This window comes from Sus scrofa, chromosome 3 (genome assembly GCF_054392235.1).
Source record: "Sus scrofa isolate SSC_HxYL_T2T_F1_AM1 chromosome 3, Sscrofa_HxYL_maternal_Yorkshire_Landrace_v2.0, whole genome shotgun sequence".
NCBI lineage: Eukaryota > Metazoa > Chordata > Mammalia > Artiodactyla > Suidae > Sus > Sus scrofa.
The window spans coordinates 75,407,859-75,430,761 of record NC_139385.1 but is presented as its reverse complement, the minus strand read 5'-3'; the positions used below and the strand labels follow the sequence as shown (position 1 = coordinate 75,430,761).

Genomic DNA, 22,903 nt, shown 5'->3' with positions numbered 1-22,903 from the left:
TCCCGAGGGACTTCGTATAATCACTTTATGCTGATTTGAATAATGAAATGTCTGGAATGCTACTGGTTATCATTTTTTCCCCACTGCCTGATAAGTACTTCTGTGCCCCTTTGTGAGGGCAAAAGGCGGAGTACAGTTATTAATAACCAGAGGAGAAGACGGTGTGAATTCTAAATGGGACACAGGAAGCTGGGATTTTGCTGTCGCCCTAATGGCAGAGCCTCTTTCTTTGCAAAAGGTAGCTAATTTGAGCCTTTCTTCATGCCACTCACCTAAGTTCACTGCACTTGACCCCATGCATTATTATTATTGTCCTTGCATTTTCCACGTTAGGGAGGAATAATTTTAGCTCTATGTATCTAATGACTCTTACACACTACTTTCTCTTATTTAAAGAAAAGGGTAGAGCTGAGTAGGCATTGAAGCTTGACTACTCTCCTCAAATCATATGCTTAAAGGGCATTTGGGTACAAAAAAAAAAAAAGCTTGCATTTATCCTGTTTATTCTTATCAGTAGCTAATTCATTAATTTGATTCAGTAATCTCAATAATATCTACTCCATTATCATTAAAATTGGAGAAGTTCTGCCTCATTATTTGTGTAATAAGTTCTTCATGGAAGTTAAAACTGATTATGCCTCATGTCTTTTTCCTGTTCAGTTCTTGACTTCCACCTCATGGGCAATGGCAGAAATGCCATCCTACATAGGGTGAATCCATACTTCTTATGTCACTTTCAGAAAGAAATTATATCACAATTGCAAAAGGTGTGCAGATGTCAGCAGCTCAGGAGAGAAACCCTTTTAACTGTATAGCCAGAGACAAAGAAGCTATCTTTTGAGATCAACTTTAAGTTCTGATCTTGAAAGGAATTGGGTCCAGGCTTTAAAAAAAAAAAAAAAAAAAAAAAAAAAAAAAAAAGCTTTCAGGGCATAATCAACTATAAAATACTGACAAGACTAAAAAAAAATCGTGTAACCACTCAACTATTCACAGATTTCATTACTGCCTTAGTTCATATACTCAAGACTTGAGCCCAACTGACAACTTGCCTAGTCATTCAGTTCCAATTCTTGACCCTTATCAATCCATGCCCTGCCACCTCTGGCCATTAAAGGGCTGCCCTCCAGCTTCCTTTGGACCAAAACTTTCAGGATTCCTCTTTTTGTAGAGTAATATAAAAATCTTGTGTTTGTTCTCCAAGGCCTACCCTTATTGATCCTTAGAGTCCCTCTCAATTTTATGTGTATTTGTACTTCAACTTTGAGGCCATCATATAAATTTATATCCTTGAATAGTTCAACTCATGGTCCTGGAGTCTCACCTGACTTTTCTTTGATCCTCAGATTAATACACCTTTTCTACTGTGCTATCTTTATACTGCTTAAGCTGATCAATGAAAGTGGTATTTCTTAAGGATGTTTTATGGACCTCTGGTTCTGAAAAGGGGCTTCTATGATTCTGTACATTTACAGATAGACTCCTTACTACATCTCATTACTGGAGAGTCACCTCATATTGATCAGTTAGAGGTCCTGAGAAAACTATAGCAAATAAATGTTATTAATTTGAATTAACTCAGATTTTAAGAATTCAGGGTACTAAGTATATTAACTCAGATTGCACCTACACATTGATTTTTCACATTAATACCTATTACCATTTTATGAAGTAAATATGAATTAGTTGTTAAGTTATAAATAGCAGTGATACAATGATAGTTTTCCATGACTCCCTCTCGCATTTTTTTTTTTTTTGAAGTGAACACTTCCTGGGAAAGCGTCCAAATATTGACCCCCCTGTATAAGAATCACCTATTTACCAAAAGACAGAAAGTTACATGAATCTATATAGTAGGGCCAATTCTTGGGTTTGACGTTTTTCCAAGAAAACTAAAATCACGTTCCAAATGGAATAAGAAGATGCCTTCTGTCTCTAAGTCGTAAGGTTCCTCGAAGCACCATTCAAGATGCCTAAAATAGAGAATTTGATCTCAGTTATGGAAACATAAATGTTATAAGCCATTATTTTGAGATGAGGAGCTACAGTCAATGGGGCAGTCCCTTTGTCAATATTGCCTTCCACTGATAGGAAGACTCAAACTTCTGCTATTTTCTGGGCTGATATATATACATTATTTTTGTTGGCCAATCTTTTTTGTTTATTTCTCTGCCAACTTCACATTATTCCAATGATTGTTTTTCCTTTTTTGCCTGTTCTATCCGGTGCAGTAGCCACTCGCCCCATATGGCTGTTTAAAGTAATTGTTTTTTTATTGTAGTAAAAATAGATACAGTAAAATTTACCATTTTAGCCATTTTTAAGTGTGCAGTTCTGTGGCATTAAGCACATTCACATTGTTTTGCAAGTATCACCACCATCCATCCATCACTTCCACAAAAGAAACTATTAGCATTGACTTCTAACTCCTCATCCCTGCCCCCCCTTCGCCCTCAGTCCCTGGAAACCACCATTCTCCTTTCTGCTCTGTGAATTTGACTACTCTGAGTATCTCATATAAGTGGGATCCCATAGTATTTGTCCTTTTGTGACTGGCATATTTCACTTAGCATAATATTCTCAAGGTTCACCCATGTTGTAGTGCACAGCAGGGTTTCATTCCTTCTTAAGGCCAAACAATATTTCATTGAATGAGTACATCATACTTTGTCTATCCCTTCATCCATTCTTGGGCACTTGGATTGTGAATAATATTGTTATGAACATGAGTGTGTAAATATCTCTTTGAGACCCGGATTTCCATTCTTTGGCTATATACCCAGAAGTGGAATGGTTAGATCAAATGGTAATTCTATGCTAAATTTTTTGAGTAACCACCTTTCTGTTTCACATAACAGCTGCCCATTTTATATCCCCATCAGTAGTGCATAAAGATTCCAACTTCTTCACATTCTCATCAAGACTCATTTTTTGTTTTATTTTTGTTTGTTTATATAGCAGCTATCTTAATGAGCATGAGATGGTATCTCACTGTGGTTTTGATTTGCCTTTTCCTAATAATGAGTGGTATTGAACATCTTTTCAAGTGCTGATTATCCATTGCATATCTTCTTTGGAGAAAAGTATATTCAGATCCTTCGCCCATTTTTTTTTTTTTAAATCAGGTTGACTGTTTTGTGTTGAGTCTTTTGGGTTTTTATATATTCTGGATATTAATCCCATGTCAGATATAGGAGTTGCAAATATTTTCTCTAATTCTATGGATTGTTATTTGTGTCCTTTAATGCACAGACGTTTTTTAAAAATTTGATACTGTCAAATTTGTCTATTTTTGTTGTTGCGTGTGTTCTTAGTGTCATTTGCAAGAAATCATTGCCAAATCAAATATTATGGAGTTTTTTCCTTTAAATTTTCTTGTAATATCTTACCTATTATGATCAATCCACTTCTAGTTAATTTTATATGTGGTGTTGGATCAGTGTCCTGCTTCATTCTTTTGCACATGGATATCAATTATCCCAACACTATTGTTGAAAACACTGTTCTTTTCCTGTTGAATGATCTTGACATTTTATCATGGACAACAAATCATTTTACCGTATGTGTGAAGGCTTCATGCTGGGCTTTCTATTCTGTTCCATTATTTTATGTATCTGTCCTTACGCCAGGACTATACTCTTTTGATTACTGTAGCTTCATCGTGTAGTCCCTAACTTTATTCTTTTTTAAGATTGTTTTCGCTATTTGGTATGCTTTGCCAATTCATATGAGCTTTAAGATAGATTCTTCTATTTTGGCAAAATTGTCACTAGGATTTTGATAGGGTTTATGTTGATTGCTTTGTATAGTATTGATATCTTAATAATATTATGTCTTCTAATCCATGTAAATGGGGTGTCTTTCCATTTATTTGTGTCTTTAATTTCTTTCAGTGATATTTTTTAGTTAGGGTACAAATCTTTTGTCTCTTTGGTTAATTTTCATAAGGATTTTATTCATTTTGATGTTACTACAAATGAGATTGCTTTCTTAATTTCTTTTTCTGGTAGTTTTTTGTCCGTGTGTAGAAATAAAGTCTATTTTTTGTATGTTGACTTTGTATTCTACACTTTTGCTAAATTAATTTATTCCATTTTTTTGGTAGAATCTTTAAAGTTTTCTACATGTAAGATTATGCAGTCTGTGAAGAAAAATCATTTTTCTTCTTTCATTTCTACCTGGGTAACTTTTATTTCTCTTTTTCCTTAATTTCTCTGGCTAGAACTTCTAGTGCTATGTTGACTAGAAGTGGCAAAAGGGGCACCTTTTTTCCTGATCTTAAAAATAAAGCTTTCAGTTTTCACCATTGAGTATGATATTAGCCCCAAGTTTTTAAATTTGATTTCAGACAAAATTGGAAAATTGTTTGAAAATTTTATTTAAAACTGAAAATGGAATACCATAGGACCTAGTAATTTTACTCTTGTAATTTATCTCAGAGACATGACAACTTACATTGACTCAAAAACTTGTACACACTTATTTACACCAAGTTTATTCGTAATAGCCTAAAACTGGAAACTAGCTAAATGGCCTTCACTTGGGTAAATGGTTAAACAAACTATAGTACATCTATACCATAGAATACTACTTAGAGACTTGGATGGACCTCAAGGAAATTATGCTGGGTGAAAAATACCTGTCTCAGACGGTACATATTGTACCAAGTCCATCAAATAGCATTCTTAAAATTAAAAAAAAAAATAGAGAGATGGAGAAGAGACTAGGGATTACCATCTAGGGATTACCTAGAGATGATTACTGTTAGGGATGGGGTAGATGATGTAGAGTTAGTATGAGAGAACTATATGTTGCTCGTACAGTCTGTGCCTTAATTGTGATGGTAGTACATGACATTTACAGGTCATAAAATTGCCTATAACTTACATAAATTATGCATATAGACAAATGCATGCATAACTGCTGAAATATGAATAATCTCTGTGGTTTAACCAGTGTCAATTTTCTGGTTTTATAACCATACTATATGCAAGATGCTAACACTGGGGGACAGTGGATTAATGGTGCCTAGGGGACACACACACAGACACATATATATCTTTGCAAATTCCTAGGAATCTGTAATTACTTCAAAATGAAAAATTAAAAATAGAAGAAAAATGGAATAAAATTAAACTCATTTCCTCAATCACACTGGCCACATTTTAAGTGTTCTGTAATTACATGTAGCCAGGGGATGCTATACTGGACAGTGCAGAATTGTAGAATATGTCCATCATTATAAAAATTTTCTTGGACTGTACTGCTGCAGACACTCAGAGGTCTGGAGGAGTTTGAGAAACCATTCCCAACCTATGCAATGATAACATTAAAAGAAATGGAGTTCCTGCTGTGGTGTGGCTCAGATCTGATCCCTGACCTGGGAACTCCATATGCCATGGGATGGCCAAAAAAAAAGAAAAGACCAAGACTATCTTTGGTACATAAGCTGAGTGTAGGGTCTTCTCTTTTAAAGATACTGGTTATTACCCCCACAGAAGCAGAAGGAAATGAGTAACTGATTCCCCCATCCACTCCCTAAAATGACTCAACTATTTTTCACATCTCCCTTCTCTTCTGTTCATGATGTGGGGAAAGTGGGTCATTTCACTAATTCTATATTCAAGGAAATCTGGGCCTTGAAACTTTCTTATAAACATTTTGCATGATGCTCAGAATCATATAATAGATATTCAGGATTTCCAGATGATTCAAGTAATTTTCTTAATCCATGCTTGTGAAGCATTGAAAGTACACATTGCTTTTACTACACTTTCATACTTTGAGTACTTATGGATATCCAGGCTCTTTATTTGATAGTTGACAATTTTTTCTTGTATTGTTTTCTGGTTAATTATAATGTTTTATGTTTTTATATTTAGATTTTACTTATATTCTATATTTGTGAAATGATGATCGCCATAACTCTAGCTAACATCTATCATTGTACATAATTACAAGTTTGTTTTTCTTGTGATGAAAACTTTTAAGACCTACTCTCTTTGCAGCTTTCAAATATGTAATACAGTATTATTACACCCCAAGACATTTATTTTATAGCTTAGAATTTGTAATTTTAAACTTCCTTTTCCCATTTCACCCAGCCTTTAGTAACCACCAATGTGTTCTTTGTATCGATGAGCTCATGTTTTTTTTGGGGGGGCGTTTGCTTGGAACTTGTTATCAACAATAACAAAATTGTTTTAGGGTTTTTTTTAGCTTTCACTTACAAGTGAGTCATATAGTATTTGTCTTTGTCTGGCATATTTCACTTAGCAGAATGCCCTCACAGTCCATCCATTCTGTCACAGGGGCATGATTTCATTCTTTTTAACGGCCAAATAATATTCCATTATCTATAGATATACTACCTTTTCTTTATTCCTTTATCTATTGATGGACACTTAAGTTGCTTTCATATCTTGGGTATTGTAAATAGTGCTGTCGTAAACATGTCTTTTTAAATTAGTGTTTTCATTTTCTTCAGATAAATACCCAGAAGTGGAATTGCTGAATCGTATGGTAGTTCCATTTTTAATTTTTTGAGGAAACTCCATACTATTTTCCATAGTGGCTGCACCAGTTTACATTCCAACCAGCAGTGCACAAGTGTTGCCTTTTCTCCACATCCTTGCAACATTTGTTGTCAGCTCCAGAAGCCCCCACATACCTCTTTCAGATCACAATACTCTTTTTCCCAACTGGGGAGATGGGCAGTGGTATACTGATTTTTCAGGGGTAAAAAAAGCAGTCATGGCAGATTTCAAGCTACCAACATGACACCTGAGAGTTTAACAGTCAGGTCTTGTGAACATGTACAAACTCATTGTAGCACTCAGCTGCCATTTCCCTCTTTTCTTTTGCTTTTTCTTCTGTTTTTAAAAACAAAAATAATTTTACTACCTAAATAAGCATTCTTAAATACGAAATTTGTATTTGCGGCTACTGACAATGTCAATATTATGTTGCTTAATGAAACTGTTTTTGAACACTGTCTTCCTTTCCTATGTTCTGGAAGAGTTTGAAGAGTGTCTAGAGTGTGAACGCTTACTTTTTCGGTAATAGTATACTATGTGGTCTCTAGTGTAATTACAAAAGACACATTTCTAATAATTCTTTCACTGTAATATGGGAGTCTGGGCCTCAAACAAGTATTCTTTACTAACTTACACATTTTGTCAGAACCCATCATCTGTTGAAAGTTATCATGGAAAGTTCGTGAGAAAGCATTTCCACAAATCCTTTGAAATTCTTGAAGTAAACAAACACCAAGATTGTTAGTAATGAAAAATCAAGCATGGTGAAGCCCTTTGTGAATGGTTAAGAGAAAGGCAAAAGTAATAACAGATGCAGTGTCAGAGTAAAATTGCAAAAAATGTCCAAGATTTGCAAGTTATAGAGAGATAAATAATGAGAATATTATTCAATCTTAACAGATTCTGTATCTAAACATTCTTTTAAAAATGTAAGCTGGGAGTTCCTGTTGTGGTGCAGTGGTTAACGAATCTGACTAGGAACCATGAGGTTGCAGATTCAACCCCTGATGTTGCTCAGTGGGTTAAGGATCCGGCGTTGCCATGAGCCGTGGTGTAGGGCACAGACTCGGCTCGGATCTGGCGTTACTGTGGCTCTGGCGTAGGCCAGTGGCTACAGCTCCGATTAGACCCCTAGCCTGGGAACCTCCATATGCCGCAGGATGGGCCCTAGAAAAGGCAAAAAAGACAAAAAATAAAAATATAAACCACAAACAACATGAAAGTGTATTCGGAAATAATTTTAAAAATATTGTGAGAAGCGTTCCTGTCTGTGGTTCAGCAGTACCAAACCTGACTAGTATCCAGGAGGATACAGGTTCAATCCCCGGCCTCACCTCGTGGGTTAAGGATCCTACGTTGCTGTGAGCTGTGGTGTAGGTAGCAGCCACGGCTTGGATCTGGCATTGCTGTGGCTATGGCATTAGGCCTACAGCTACAGCTCTGATTTAACCCCTAGCCTGGTAACTTCCATATGCTGTGGGTGTGGCCCTAAGAAAACAAAACAAAACAAAATAATGTGAGAGAACAGAGCCAAATTGTCACAATCTTGAACTCATTCATAGTCTATAAAATTCACTTGTAAAATTCCTGTCCATATCTAAAAATCTATACAGCAGCTGAAAAAAATCAGTCTTTTATGGAAGAGTTAATTTACCACAGCAAAATGAATAAGCTTAAGTTTTGAATTTTCTTATGTATGTGTTTAAGAATTGACATGAACACAGAATATTTTACTTTTAGCTACTAACATTAAAAATGCCAGAAATAAAATTAAGAGGGAAATTGAACAGTATGCCCTTCATTTACATTTATATTCTAAAATCATTTTAAGTCTTCCACTTTACAAAATTTTATTATATAACAATGGCAATCATTGCCCACACTATATAGCCCTGTGTATTTTAAATAAATCACTTCTGAGTAGTCTAACTCACCACATGTCTAATTATAGGGATATACGTTTGTAGCCCTAAAAAAATGCAGTGATTTTTAGATGTATATAAAGAGACCAGTGACAGTGCTAAAAATACAGGAATAAATGTATTTAATCTACTATTTTATTTAGCACTCAAGAAAGAAGAAGAAAGTTGTAACATATGCAATATTTTGTTTAAAGCTTCATGATGCAGCATGGTTTCCTTTTCTTTTCTAATAATTATTTAAAAGAAATTTAATATTATACAGTTCACCTAATTGAAAACTTTATGTGAAAATATTGGGGTACTAGTTTGGTTGGATAAAGACATCTATTGTCATGCAGTGTTTTGTGTGTTCCTTCCTAAGTCAGTCCCAGAAGCATGTAAACCAGCAAACTCAACAGATCTCTGAAATTCTGGCCAAACAGTTGCTAGTTATGAACAAGAGCCAAGGTCTTCTCAAAGTGCCAAAGTGGACTTAAAAATATGTAATTAACATAATAATAGTGCTGGGCATGGGGTGAAAGACAAGACACCTGCATTTGTTTTGGCTGGATTCAATTTAAATTTAGAATTTATCACTTATGAATTGCGTAGGCTTAGATGAGCTAAACATTTTAGTCTATTTTTCTCTTCTCTAAAATGGGAATGATGCTGCCTGATTGTTAGAGTTCTTGTTAAGAGTTGTTATATATACAACATCATAGCACATGTAAGCATTTACATGTTAAATTGCCATTGTCCTTGTTGGTGGTCATCTTTTTTAATGGACCACAGTTAAAAAATATAGAAATTAGTAGATACAAACTATTATATTTAGGATGGGTAAGCAATGAGATCCTATGTATAGCACAGGAAACTATATCCAATCTCTTGGAATAGAACATAATGGGAGATAAAATGAGAAAAATATGTGTGTGTATATACGTGTGTGTGTGTGCATGTGTGTGTGTGTGTGTGTGTGTGTGTGTGTGTGTGTGTATGACCAGGTCATTATGCCGTACAGCAGAAATTGACACAACACTGTAAATCAATTATACGTTAACAAACAAATACATTGAAAACATAGAAAGTAATGTAAAGAATAAAATGTAAGCACGCACATCCAAATAGGGAAAAATATTGTTTTCATTGTGGCTCAGAGGAAATGAATCCAGCATCCATGAGGACGCAGGTTTGATCCCTAGCCCTGCTCAGTGGGTTAAGAATCCGGCATTGCCGTGAGCTCTGGTGTAGGTTGCAGATGTGACTCAGATCCTGTTTCTGTGGCTGTGGCATAGGCCAGTGGCTATAGCTCTGATTCGACCCGTAGCCAGGGAACCTCCATATGCCATGGGTGTGGCCCTAAAAAGACAAAAAAAAAAAAAAAAGGTAAGTAAAGTGGATTATTAACATGGAAATTGAGGTGAATCAGAAAACATTCAAATTTCCTCCAGCATAGCCAGAGCCAAATCAAATGCAAAAGCTGAGTCCTGTACAAATAACACGGGAGATTTGTCTATTTCCTGTCACTAAGTGGATTTCTAATTATATTGTATCTGTTATTTCAGAGGCAAAGGACCATTGAAAAATACATCTGATGTCATTAATGCTGCCAAGAAAATTGCTGAAGCAGGTTCTCGAATGGACAAATTAGCCCGTGCCGTGGCTGATCAGGTAATATAAGAGGGAAGAGCAAGCACATACTGAGTGGAGTCATTAATTGGCTCCTGGGTTGCATAATGGGTTATATGCACACCATAAAATGCCCCTGAAGAAAGAATCATAAAGAATCACTAACATTTTACAAACTGGCCTCTTAACTGCTGAGACTGAGTCGATGACAAATTTGGGTTCAGTTGAAAAGGGAGGTTATAGGTCCAATGATCAAAATTCCTTGAGAAAGAAGAATACCCACTGTTTAACAACCCAAAACCTATGGGACATAGCAAAAGTAGTTCTGAAAGGGAATTTTATAGCAATACAATCTTATCTCAGGAAAGAAGAAAAAATTCAAATAAACAACCTAACCTTATACCTTAAACATCTAGGTAAGGAAGAAAAAACAAAGCCCAAAATTAGTAGAAGGAAAGAAATCATAAAAATTAGAGCAGAAACTAATAACATAGAGACAAAACAGTAGAGGAGATCAATTAAATCAAAAGTTGGTTCTTTGAAAAGATCAACAAAATTGATAAACCTCTAGTCAGACTCATCAAGAAAAAAAAGGGAGATGGTTCAAATCCATAAAATTGGAAGTGAAAAAGGAGAAGTTACAACAGACACCACAGAAATAGAAAAGAATCATGAGAGACTATTACAAGCAACTGTATGCCAATAAAATGGACAACTTAGAAGAAATGGACAGTTTCTTATGAGGGTACAACCTACCAGGACTGAACAAGGAAAAAATCAAAAATATGAATAGGCCAATCACAAGTGCTGAAATTGAAGATGTGATTTAAACAGTTCCAAAAAACAAAAGTCCAGGACCTGATGGATTCATAGCTGAATTCTATCAAGCTTTCAGAGAAGAGTTAACACATATTCTGAAACTCTTCCAAAAAATTGCAGAGGAAGGAACACTCCCAAGCTCATTGTATGAAGCCACCACCATCCTGATACAAAAACCATACAAAGATACCACAAAAAAAGAAAATTATAGGCCAATATTACTGATGAATATAGATGCAAAAATCTTCAAAAAATATTATCAAACCATATGCAAATATATATTGAAAAGATCATATACCCTGATCAAGTAGAATTTACCCCAGGGATGCCAGAATTCTTCAATATCTGCAAATCTATTAATGTGATACACTGCATCAACAAACCAAAAAATTAAAAAAAAATGATCATCTCAATAGATGCAGAAAAACTTTTGATAAATTTCAACACGATTCCTGATAAAAACTCTTCAGAGAGTGGGCATGGGGGGGACCTACCTCAATATAATAAAAGTTGTTTATGACAAGCCCATACCTAATATCATTCTCAATAGTGAAAAACTGAAAGCATTTCCACTAAGATCAGAAAGAAGATGAGGATGTCCACTTTCCTCAATGTTATTCAACACAGTTTTGGAAGTCCTAGCCATGGCAAACATAGAATAAAAAGAAATAAAAGGAATCCAAATTAGAAAAGAAGTAAAACTATCACTCTTTGCAGATGACATGATACTATACCTAGAAAATCCTAGACACTACCAGAAAACAGTTAGAGCTTATCAATTAATTCAGTCAAGTTGCAGGATACAAAATCAATACACAGAAATCAGTTGCATTTCTATATACTAACAATGAAAGATAAGAAAGAGAAATTGGGGAAACAATACCATTTACCATCACATCAAACGAATACAATACCTAGGAATAAATCTATGTAAAGAGACAAAAGACCTGTACTCTGAAAACTATAAGACAATGATGAAAGAAATCAAAGATGACATAAATAGACAGAAAGATATACCATGCTTTTGGATTGGAAGAATTAATATAATCAAAATGACTATACTGCCTAAAATAATCTACAGATTCAGTGCAATCCCTATCAAATTATCAATGATATTCTTTACAGAAAAAGAGCAATATATTTTAAAATTTGTATGGAAAAACAAAAGATGTCAAAGAGCCAAAGCAATATTTAAAAGAAAAAGTGGATCTGGAGGAATCAGACTCCCTGATTTAAGACTATACTACAAAGCTACAATCATCAAAACAGTATGGTACTGACACAAAAACAGAAATGTAGATCAATGAAACAGGATAGAAAGCCTAGAAATAAACTCAAGCACATATGGTCAACTAATATATGACAAAGGAGGCAAGAACATACAATGGAGGAAGTATAGTTTCTTCAATAAATAGTGCTGGGGGAGTTCCCATCATGGCTCAGTGGTTAACGAATCCAATTAGAAACCATGGGTTGCGGGTTCGATCCCTGGCCTTGTTCAGTGGGTTTAGGATAAGGTGTTTCTGTGAGCTGTGGTGTAGTTCACAGATGTGGCTTGGATCTGGCTTGGCTGTGGGGTAGACCAGTGGCTACAGCTCCAATTAGAGCCCTAGCCTGGGAATCTCCATGTGCCACAGGAGTGGCCCTAGAAAAGGCAAAAAGACAAAAAAAAAAAAAAAATAGCGCTGTGAAAACTGGACAGCTGCATGTAAGAGAATGAAATTAGAACATTTTCTAACACCATACACAAAAATGAACTCAAAGTGGATTGAAGACCTAAATGTAAGGCCAAGTACTATAAAATTCCTAGAGGAAAATATAGGCAGAATGCTCTTTGACATAAATCACAGCAACATCTTTTTTGAGCTATCTCCTAGAATAATGGCAATAAAGACAAAAATAAACCAATGGGACTGAATTGAACTCAAAATCTTCTGCACATTATAAAACCATTATAGAAACAAAAAGACAACACACAGAATGGGAGAAAATCTTTGCAAATGATTCAACAAAGGTTTAATCTCCAAAATATGCAAACAATGCATACAACTCAACAGCAAAAAAACAAACAACCCCAATGAAAAATGGGCAGAAGACGTAAATAGTTATTTCTCTAAATAAAACATACAGATGGCCAGCAGGCACATAAAAAAATGCTCAACCTTACTAATTATTAGAGAAATGCAAATCAAAACTATAATGAAGTGCCATCTCACACCAATTAGTGTGCCATCATTAGCAAGTCAACAACAACAAATGCTGGAGAGGGTGTGGAGAAAAGTAAACCCTCCTTCATTGTTGGTGGGGATATGAATTGATACAACCACTAATGGAAAACAGTATGGAAGTACCTCAGAAAACTAACTAATCCCGTATCATCTAGCAGTCATGCTTCTTGGCAGATATCTGGACAAAATGTTCATTGAAAAAGATAAATGCACCTGTATGTTCATTGCAGCACTGTTCACAGTAGCCAGGATGTGGAAAAAAACCTAAACGTCCATCAACAGATGAATGGATTAAGAATATGTGGTACATATATACAACAGAATACTATTCAGCCATAAAAATGAGAAAATAATGCCATTTGCAGCAACATGGATAGAACTAGAGACTCTCACACTAAGTGAAGTATGAAGTAAGTCAGAAAGAGAAAGACAAACACCATATGATATCATTTATATGTAGAGTCTAAAATATGGCACAAATGACCTGTCTACAAAACAGGAACAGATCATGGACATGGAGGACAGACTTATGTTTGCCAGCGGGGTGGATGAAGAGAGAACTGATGGGAAGTTTGGGGTTGGTAGATACAGACTGTTACATTTAGAATGGATGGGTGATGGGGTCCTGATGTAAAGCACAGGGAACTGTATCCAATCTCTTGGGTAAGAACCTGAAGGAAAATGGAAAAAGTATAGGAATGTATGGGTGGCTGGTTCACTTTGCTGTACAGCAGAAATTGAAGGAATGTTGTAAATCAACTATACTTTAGTAAAATTAGAAAAATAAGAGTCATAACCCACAAGTAGTCATGGAATATCTTGGCTGCCCTCATTCAGAAAGTCAAATACACTGCTCAAGAGGGAATCAAAAGAAAGAAGAACTTTATTTCCTGTTATTTAATATTCATCTCACTCTAATGATGATTTTTATAATTCATAGTAATTTGTGCCCTAGCAATCCACATATTTAAGAACATCCAGAATTAAGCTTTATTTTCCATGCAGACTCAAGGCTTCAGAGATCATTGAAATTTTTAGACAATCTTTTAGACTGAACTAAAATACATGTTAAAATACTTCTCAATCTCACTTTGAATGTTTGAGTTTATTTCCATATTTCTCATTTTATTTTGCTGAATTGAAACTCTAAAATCCTGTTCTACATATTTCTCATTGCAATAATGTGCCATTGCTTATAAGGGTACTTTAGGCAATAGACTTTTCCAGATAACTGATGTTCATCTCTCTAAGCAACAATGGCTTGCATTTTGAACAGTCTTAAATGGAAAATGTCTTAAAAATATAAATTAAGATTTTGAAATAGAAAATATCATGTAAACTGTTATTTACATGGAGACATTACAAGTGTGAATTTGCTTACTAGACTATGAAACAATCATGCTCTTTGGATACATGGAAAGATATAGAATTATTTTCTCTCCCATAGATGACCCTAGGCTCCTATGATTTTTGAGTTGCTTACTGTAGTTTTCCTTCCTCATTTGTCAATATTACGCTATTCCTCTGAATACCTGTCTTCAATGTCCCAGATTCTAGAATCCTTCATGTCAGTACCAAATTTACTCATCTTCTAAAAGTCTGGGGAAAAAAATGATTAAACTATTAGGATTATGTTTAAAATAAACTTCACTTTGTTACATGTATGATGACTAAGTGAATGTTTTCTGCTTGCTTTTGAATTTTTTCATAAATGCTTAAAATAGTACAGATAATTCATTCAACATTACCATAATTTGAGAATCCCCTAAAATTTGTAGGGATTAAGGACCAAACTATTATTTTTTTTGTCTTTTTTTTTTTTTTAAGGCCACACCCATGGCATATGGAGGTTCCCAGGCTAGGAGTCTAATCGGATCTATAGCCACCAGCTTAGGCCACAGCCACAGCAATGCAGGATCCAAGCCACATCTGTGACCTACACCACAGCTCACAGTAAGCTGGATCCTTAACCCACTGAGTGGGACCAGGTATCAAACATGTGTCCTCATGGATACTAGTCAGATTCATTTCCACTGAGCCACGACAGGAACTCCCCAAACCATTAACTAAATTGCTAACTTCAGGGCAACATCAACTGCTGGGCTTCCTACAAGTTTGCAGCAAAGTTGAGCTTCTCTCTACAGAGTTCCATATGTATCTTAGAAAGTTCATGCAAAAGAGAGAAGAGACAATGCATTTACTTGAAAATATGCACACATACGTGCAGACATACAAAAATGTGCAAAGCTGGAAGAATGCTGAATTCTTTCCTGCAAATGTTAACGGGATTTTCTGCCAATGTTGGGATAAATGAAGTGACCAGAGATTGGTGGGTGGTTCTGAAATGGGTTTTGTTAGAACAGACCTTTTCCTAGGAGTGAAAGTATATGAAGTTTGGATGGCTTTTCCATTACACTCTGAATCTCAATGGCTGAGACTATGTTTAGGATCCTTAAATTCAAAATTTTTTTATTGTAATTCTTGTTTTGTGATCTTGTACTTTTTTTCCCTTTATTTCCAATGATTATACGACATGAAGCATGGCCCACATAGTTTTGATATCTGGAAAACACACCACACTACACATATGCAAACCCCAGGATTCTAAATGTCTTTTGAGATTGTGACAAATAAGATGCAATATAATGATGACTTAAGAACAACAACAAAAACAGATGAACTTAAACATAACTGTCTTTTTGTGATATTTTTCCTATCATTGGTTATGAAGTAATTTGCAATTTTTGCTACTGCTTTGTCTAAGGGGACATTTCTTTCTCAAATTCTGCACCCATTTCTACTATTTCGATGGTATAAGAGTTATTTTCCTTGGTCCATCATGCCTTTATGTGTGTTTTAAATACTTTAGTTTAAATAATAGAATAGAATGAGCATTTCCAAAGTGTGGATTGGTTGCTTTTATTTTGCCTGAAAGTATTTTTGGGAAGATTCAAGATGTGCACACAATATAAACTTTTTACGGACTGTTGCCTTTTTAATTACTGTTCCATTGAGATAGAACTTCCATTTTAATTTGCTGCGAGGTATTTATATCAAAAGCCTTGTCAGCCCTCTAGGGAGATATCATTTTAAAGTTAATTCTTTTCAGTATATGGGTCTCTGGAGCAGGATAAATATTACAATATTAAGTACTCGTAGAAAGCTAAAAACAGTCTGTGCGGTTCTTTCTTGATAAATACAGTTAGTGAAAAATATACCACAATGGTAAGTGCTATCTATGAAAAAGACCCCTTTGTCATGTATTAAATAAATGGCTGTGTTAAAAGACTGTCTTCACAATATTAATGAACGAATTTCCTTTCTTGAGCTTGAAGGAAACTTAGCTGGAATCTTTTTCTCATACTCTTTTTCTAAATAAGATACTTCAGTTTTGGCTATAGGTACTCATTTCTTACAGCGTTACATCAAGAATCCAGTGATTACATGTCCCTTGCAAGTGCCAGATGGAGTCAGAACAATAGACTGTCCTGCAGAATTTTGAGCTGAACTTCAGATAGCAATAGAAATACATTTCAATTACTGGACAGCCGTTGGCATTGAAGTTTCAGAAATGCTTTAGGGAATCATGTAAATGTCTGTGGAAGTGTTCAGCAAAGATCAGTGTATATTTGATGGACTTCTACCCGCTTAAGTAACAAAGAGAATTCAAAATCCCTGGCCATAGCTGACTTTGGTGCATCCTTTGAGGAGTTCTATTGCTACACTTATGAGCTTATTTCAACTGGTTGCAAATTCATTCTACTCAAATCTATTTCTTGATCCTTCTCAGAGCCTCTTGTTTAAAGGAAGTTTATTCTGTCTCAAAATTTTGATAAATACGGAATTCCAAAAACTGTAATAGAGTTCCTTTAGTGAATGATACAAGTGCATTTTCCCTCCAGCAAAATAATTGAATTGAAACTCTCCTCTATACTCTAACTGAGAGACTGCCACACAGAATGATTTCCTTCTAGCATCTTTGTTGTTTGGGTTAAAATAATTGTGCATGTAGTCAGCATATAATGAGCCTCCAGGGGAAAATCTATAGAACATTTAATTTTCTTAGCAGTTTAGAAGATAATTGGTAAAATATTCATAAATGTGTACAGAAGTCCCAATAAGGCTTTCTGGGAGATCTTCAATATTCTTTTTATAGACTTTTATCAAAGTAGAGCTAACTATGCTAACCTATTGGCTGTGGTCTTCCTAAAATGCACTATAAAGAAGTTATGTTGGATGGATGTAATTAAGGTCTATAACAGTGAAACCTCTTCACAGCTTTTATACAGCAAGTGTTAGAAACTGGAGTACTTACTAATTGAGATCACCTTTTTATGTATTTTATAGTGTCCTGATTCAGCATGTAAGCAGGATTTATTAGCCTACCTTCAACGGATTGCCTTGTATTGCCATCAGCTTAATATCTGCAGCAAGGTGAAGGCAGAAGTTCAGAATCTGGGAGGAGAGCTCATTGTGTCAGGGGTAAGCTGGGACTTGGGCTTCACAGTTCAAGTTTGTATTCTTGTACTTCCAAGGCAAGCATCCTTGGCAACAGTACTGCTAAAAACCCCAAACTACAGTGATTCATAGGAAGGTTTCTTTTTTTTTTTTTTTTTAATAAACGTTATCATCTTTACTCCAGACCTTACGATAACTCACAAAGTACAATTTGATTTTCCAATTATCCCATGTTTATACTAGCCTTGTAAAATCTCCATTCTTCACAAGAAAAATAATTTCCTAGTCTGGAAACTCATTGCCAAGTTGTGACTACTATAATTATTTGGGGCTTTTGTATATTTACTCATTGTAAGTCTACTTCCCTCTGTTAGTACTAGTGATTTTTATTCTCTGTTCAGATGCCAGCCTCTCTATGTGTGAATGGTGTTCACATGTTAGAGGTGATGAAAATGATAGGAATTCATTCATCAGGTTCCAATGCATACTAGGTTTTTAGTAACCCTTAAAAGCCAGAAAAATGTTTGAATTTAACACATGTTGATGTGCTGTTGCCAAAAACTAACATGGTTGTCAAACACTAACAATTGTATATCCTTTGTTCAATCACTTCAGTGTTTCCCTTCTCATAAAAATAAATATGTATCTGGTCGATTTTCATCAAATGCAAAGAAACAGGAAGTTCAATGAACAGAAGAATTATGATTTCTTGGCAAGATTTCCAAATATATGTGTTGAGGTTCTTCACCTTGGCTTCTTCTCCTCCCTCAGTCCTTTTCTTTCAACACCAACACAAGATGCCATCTATTGTAAATTATTTGCAAATTCCAAAGTGTGGCTTGGCCACTTTTAGTTCTTTTCCCAGTCAACCATGATGCTGCTATTTTAAATGTGGAATTACCAGGAGCATAATCTTATCAACATGGTGAATGCCTGGTGAAAATCAGACTGGTCATGAAGCTCAATTCTTCCTCAAGTCATTTTCAGAAATTCAGCAGGTTGACCATTTGATTAAAAAAAAAGAAAAGTGGAAAAATCGCTCTTGAGCCCAAAGGTTTCAATTCCTATATTGTTTGGCTTGCAGAAAAACATAGCTGGGAAAAGAGCTGATCTGGCTTGCATGGAGACACCATTTGGAAAGCCTGGTCCATGCAGTCTCACCTAGAGCCCAGTGAACTGGCTATTTTGTGCTTCTTCCCAAAGCATAGTCACCTCTTTGCATTTCCAAAATGATCCTGCTTCAACATTCTTCAGCAACCTAGAGCAATCTGTCTGGCAATGTGTCCTTTCTGCCAAGGTGGTAATTACCAAGATTCTCTCTGCCAAGAAGCGATCTGAACATTGCATCTCCCTTGCTTCCTTTCTTATCTTCAGCCTCGATGGTATAGTTTCCCATACCATTCAGCTTTCATGTCCATCTGTATATAGCACCTGTGGAACCAAGTGCTTTTTGTTTAGCTTGCCTTGTGTGCTTTCATTTGTTACTTTCCAATCTTATTATTTACATGGATGCGCAGAGCATCTTTGTGGATCTCAGACTCCACAACCTCATCTAAGTGAATTTTACTGGCAGAGTTGCTTTCCATCATCCTCTCAGTACCCATTGTTCATCACTGCCTCCAGAGCTCCATTTCCATTGTCTTTTCCTCATTTAGATGTAGTCCAAACCATCACTGGCTTTTATCACTTGCACTGTTGGCATTTGCAGAGGTGTTTGAGATTGAGAACACCATCAAGAAGCCTGTTTCCTTCTTTGAGTCTTATTGGCAATGCTCATAAATCCTTGCATGGGAGAAGGCTTCTTTTAGAAGAATGTTATACAACTTTATAATAATTCTGAATCAAATACATTATAACAGTTGGCTTGTATTGTTCAGTCATGGGCCTGCTCTTGGCATCCTCATAGTTTTTTTCCAAGCTTGATTGCTATTTGGTGCCATAGCCGCATCTGTAGTCTGCTGTCTTTGCCACTTCTGCCTCCATCTTATTCTTCATCTTCCTTCACCGATGGCCAATGAAGAAAAAAAAAATCAGTATGTTTATTTTGCAAAATAGCCACAAATGACTACCTTCAAAGTTCTGAAAGAGTCAAGACTGTGAGACCCCATACACACGAACTTTCAATGATTTTGCCAAGAAAGTCCACCCATGCTTTGGGCCCCATATATTTTGATGTCTGGCATGACAAATTTGCTACATTTTTAAGGAGAGGCTACTACAGTATAATATACAATCAAAAAAGAGGAATATTTAAATCTTTCTTCCTTTTTTCCTATGTCTTTATCTACATGAGATTCAAAGCTCTGGCTTCTCTGAAATACATGAAAGCCCCCATGAAGGTCTATTTGTTAGAAGGCAAAGTCTCTACTAGAATAGAAGCTATTTGGATAGGTTATTTCCATTTTGCCAAGAAAAGTGATTTGCATTTCAAAACTGAGCACCATGCTTTTAATCTCATGCTGGCATGATGAACATACATTAAATAAAATGCACATGTGCACAGTTATATACTTTGTCAGCATGTGTATGTTTTATGTGATTCTATGTATACAAACTGGGAAAGGCTTCTTCTGTTGTATCTGCCTTTGGCTTGAGAAGTGGCTCAGGAAATCTCAATAGGTCATGGGAACAGTGGTTGCAAAAGCTCTTCATGAGTCGTGATGGGGAAATAGAGAAATAAAGCAAACCAGGATGCATGCCTACATACGCTCATTTGCACAAATGCTGTCTAAGAAGCACCGTTTGTTTCTGGCTCACCATCAACTTTTAAAAGTCATTGGATGAAACTTTTCTCAACAGTGGAAAGGTGCCATTCTTATTAAATCCCAAAGTAGAAGATGCATATTTGTGAGCCAATTCAGCTCAACCTGGTTGCTAAGCAGGTAATGGGAAAGAAAATTATTAAAAAACCATAGTGATAGAAATGTGAGAGTGAACATGGAGGAAACTAATGCTAGACAATTAAACAGCCTGATATTTTGTATACTGACTTTATTTGCTTATATAGTTTAGTGTTTGTGCTTTCTTAAGCTTGTTTACATGCTTTTTGGAAAAAGGACTGTTGTAAGAAGAAAAGAAGAAATAGAGGGAGGGAAGGAGGATAGGAAGGAGGGAGGATAGGAAGGAAGAGGCATAAAAGAAGGAAGAAGAGAAGACTAAGGAAAGAGAAATAACCATAGCGTATTATAAATTAATTTAGTGCATATCATATCCACTCAACATAACAGTATTATATTTATCATGAGAGAAAAGTTGAGCCATGCTTTTTTCACACTGTAAATATATTTTGAATACAACTAAGTTCCAATGCCATGCTATGGAAATTACCTGTATATTTACTTGTCATATTTTAATTAATTTTTATTCATTAGGTTTCAGAGAATTTGATAGGGTTCTTTTAAATTTAAAAATGGAGATATGAAGATGGATCTGGGGAAATAAAAAACATTTAATAGCCTTGATTATCCTTAATTACCCTAAGATTTATAAATTTTTACCTGATTCTGAATGAGATTAGAACACTGATGTAGAGTTTTAGAAGATAGGATGTTGAACAGCAAACATTCTGATGACACTGAAAAAGTCCACTTAAATTATTTTTTTAAAGTTCAAATGCAAGAGAAGCCCTATTAGAACAAGGAATCCAGAACACAGGAGCAATAACCCTGCTCTGGACAAGAATTTGATGCTCAGGTCAGAGATGGAGGGATGGTGATATAACTTATAGGTGACTCCACAGGAAAATGTTACAAAGTTAATAGATTTTATTAATGTCTTTTTCTGTGCCAACGAAATATAGGAACAAAGTTTAAAGGTGAGGAATGTTAGTTCCCACACTCCTCTGGCTGATTGAGTGGAGCCCTGACCTGTTCCTGAGGGACTGAGTAATTTGCCCTCAAGTGCACTCTTGTTGTCATTTAAATTTCTCCTTTCCAAATTTGAATTCCTCTCAATTGGGTTATGGAGTGAAGTTTGACAAGGTGAGAGGTGTAATTTGCAACACTGGTAGGATCTGAATTGGTAAAGAGAAAATTGGACAATAAAAGGGTCCAATATAGTTATTCTTTTTGCCTGTGTTTACCATCATTAAAAAAAAAAAAAAGGTGGGCTCAATTAAAATTAACATGAGGAGTTCCTGCTGTGGTTCAGTGGGTTAAGAATTTGACTGCAGCAGCTTGGGTGGCTGCAGAGGTGCAGGTTTGATCCCCTGTATAGTGCAGTAGGTTAAAGGATACCACATTGCTGCAGCTGCGGCTTGGATTCAATCCCTGGCCTGGGAACTACCATATGCAGAGAGTGTGGCCATAAAAAGTTGATGAATATTCATGATGATGAGTGAAAAATATTCACAAGAAACCAGAAACTGATAATATCGAAGTCAATCCTACCTGACACTCGCATATGATCAAAGGTACATATATGCTGTATGCCCGCACACATGTGTATACACACAACAAATACATCTGATTTGATTCCTTGCTCCTCAAATAAACAATAGTCAAGAACCGAACAAATATCTGGCAGCTATAACATACCCGATTCAATTCAATAATTCAACAGTTTTGGGGAAAATAGGGCTTATTTGTACTATATATAGTATACATACATAATTATGGTTTGTGGAGATAACAATTGTATTGTATTTGAACATTTATGTATTCTCTCTATAAAAAAGTATCAGTATTTTGTAATTAGATGAAATAAGAATTATACTTAGCTGTGTAGACTTGTACTTTACGCAACCCTTTTTTGGGAAAAGAGTCTTTTTTTAATATCTTCTGATTCTGTCTATTATCAATTCTTGATTATCTCCACTGATCAAAACAGAGTAGTGATGGGAAAAAAAATCTAAATTGCTTGCTATTTCAGTTTGGATTTGGAAGGCATTTCTGTGCTTCATTTAAACAAAAGGATATGTGTTCAGGGAATTAACAGCTGCTCCAAAGAATTTTATCCGAGACTTTCCAGAGGGTAGGCCATTAAGTATTTGGGCTGAAAGGACTTTTTTTCTGATATGGGGAGAGTAGAAGCATCCAGATCAAGGGAGAGTAAGATTACAACAAACTTCAGATTATAAATCTGAGTGAAGCAATAGTGGTGATTACTCTGTAATAAGAAAATTAAGCAGGTATTTATCATTTACAGAATAGCAGTAGCTCTTTGCACTGAATTAGCTAGTATGGTGGGTTGTTGAATAATTCAATCTTTTTCCCCAAAACCTACTCCCTAATCTGTTATAATAGTAAAACTAAAACCACTTAAATTCTGATTCCTACATTAAATCTTCCTTAGTTATATCTGTATCAGTGTACATGGTCACTGATTTTTGCAC

The 22,903-nt window shown here is 35.5% G+C and overlaps 1 protein-coding gene across 12 annotated transcripts in view; it reads left to right on the top strand.

Moving 5' to 3' along the window:
• Positions 1 to 22,903, top strand: part of CTNNA2 (catenin alpha 2) — a 1,217,074-nt gene that overhangs the window by 1,159,417 nt on the left and 34,754 nt on the right. For all 12 annotated transcript variants that reach the window (XM_021088202.2, XM_021088201.2, XM_021088200.2 and 9 more), the window contains 2 exons: positions 10,003 to 10,108; positions 17,461 to 17,595. In XM_021088202.2, the coding sequence (XP_020943861.1) occupies positions 10,003 to 10,108; positions 17,461 to 17,595 (241 nt within the window). The remainder of the gene's footprint in view (positions 1 to 10,002; positions 10,109 to 17,460; positions 17,596 to 22,903) is intronic.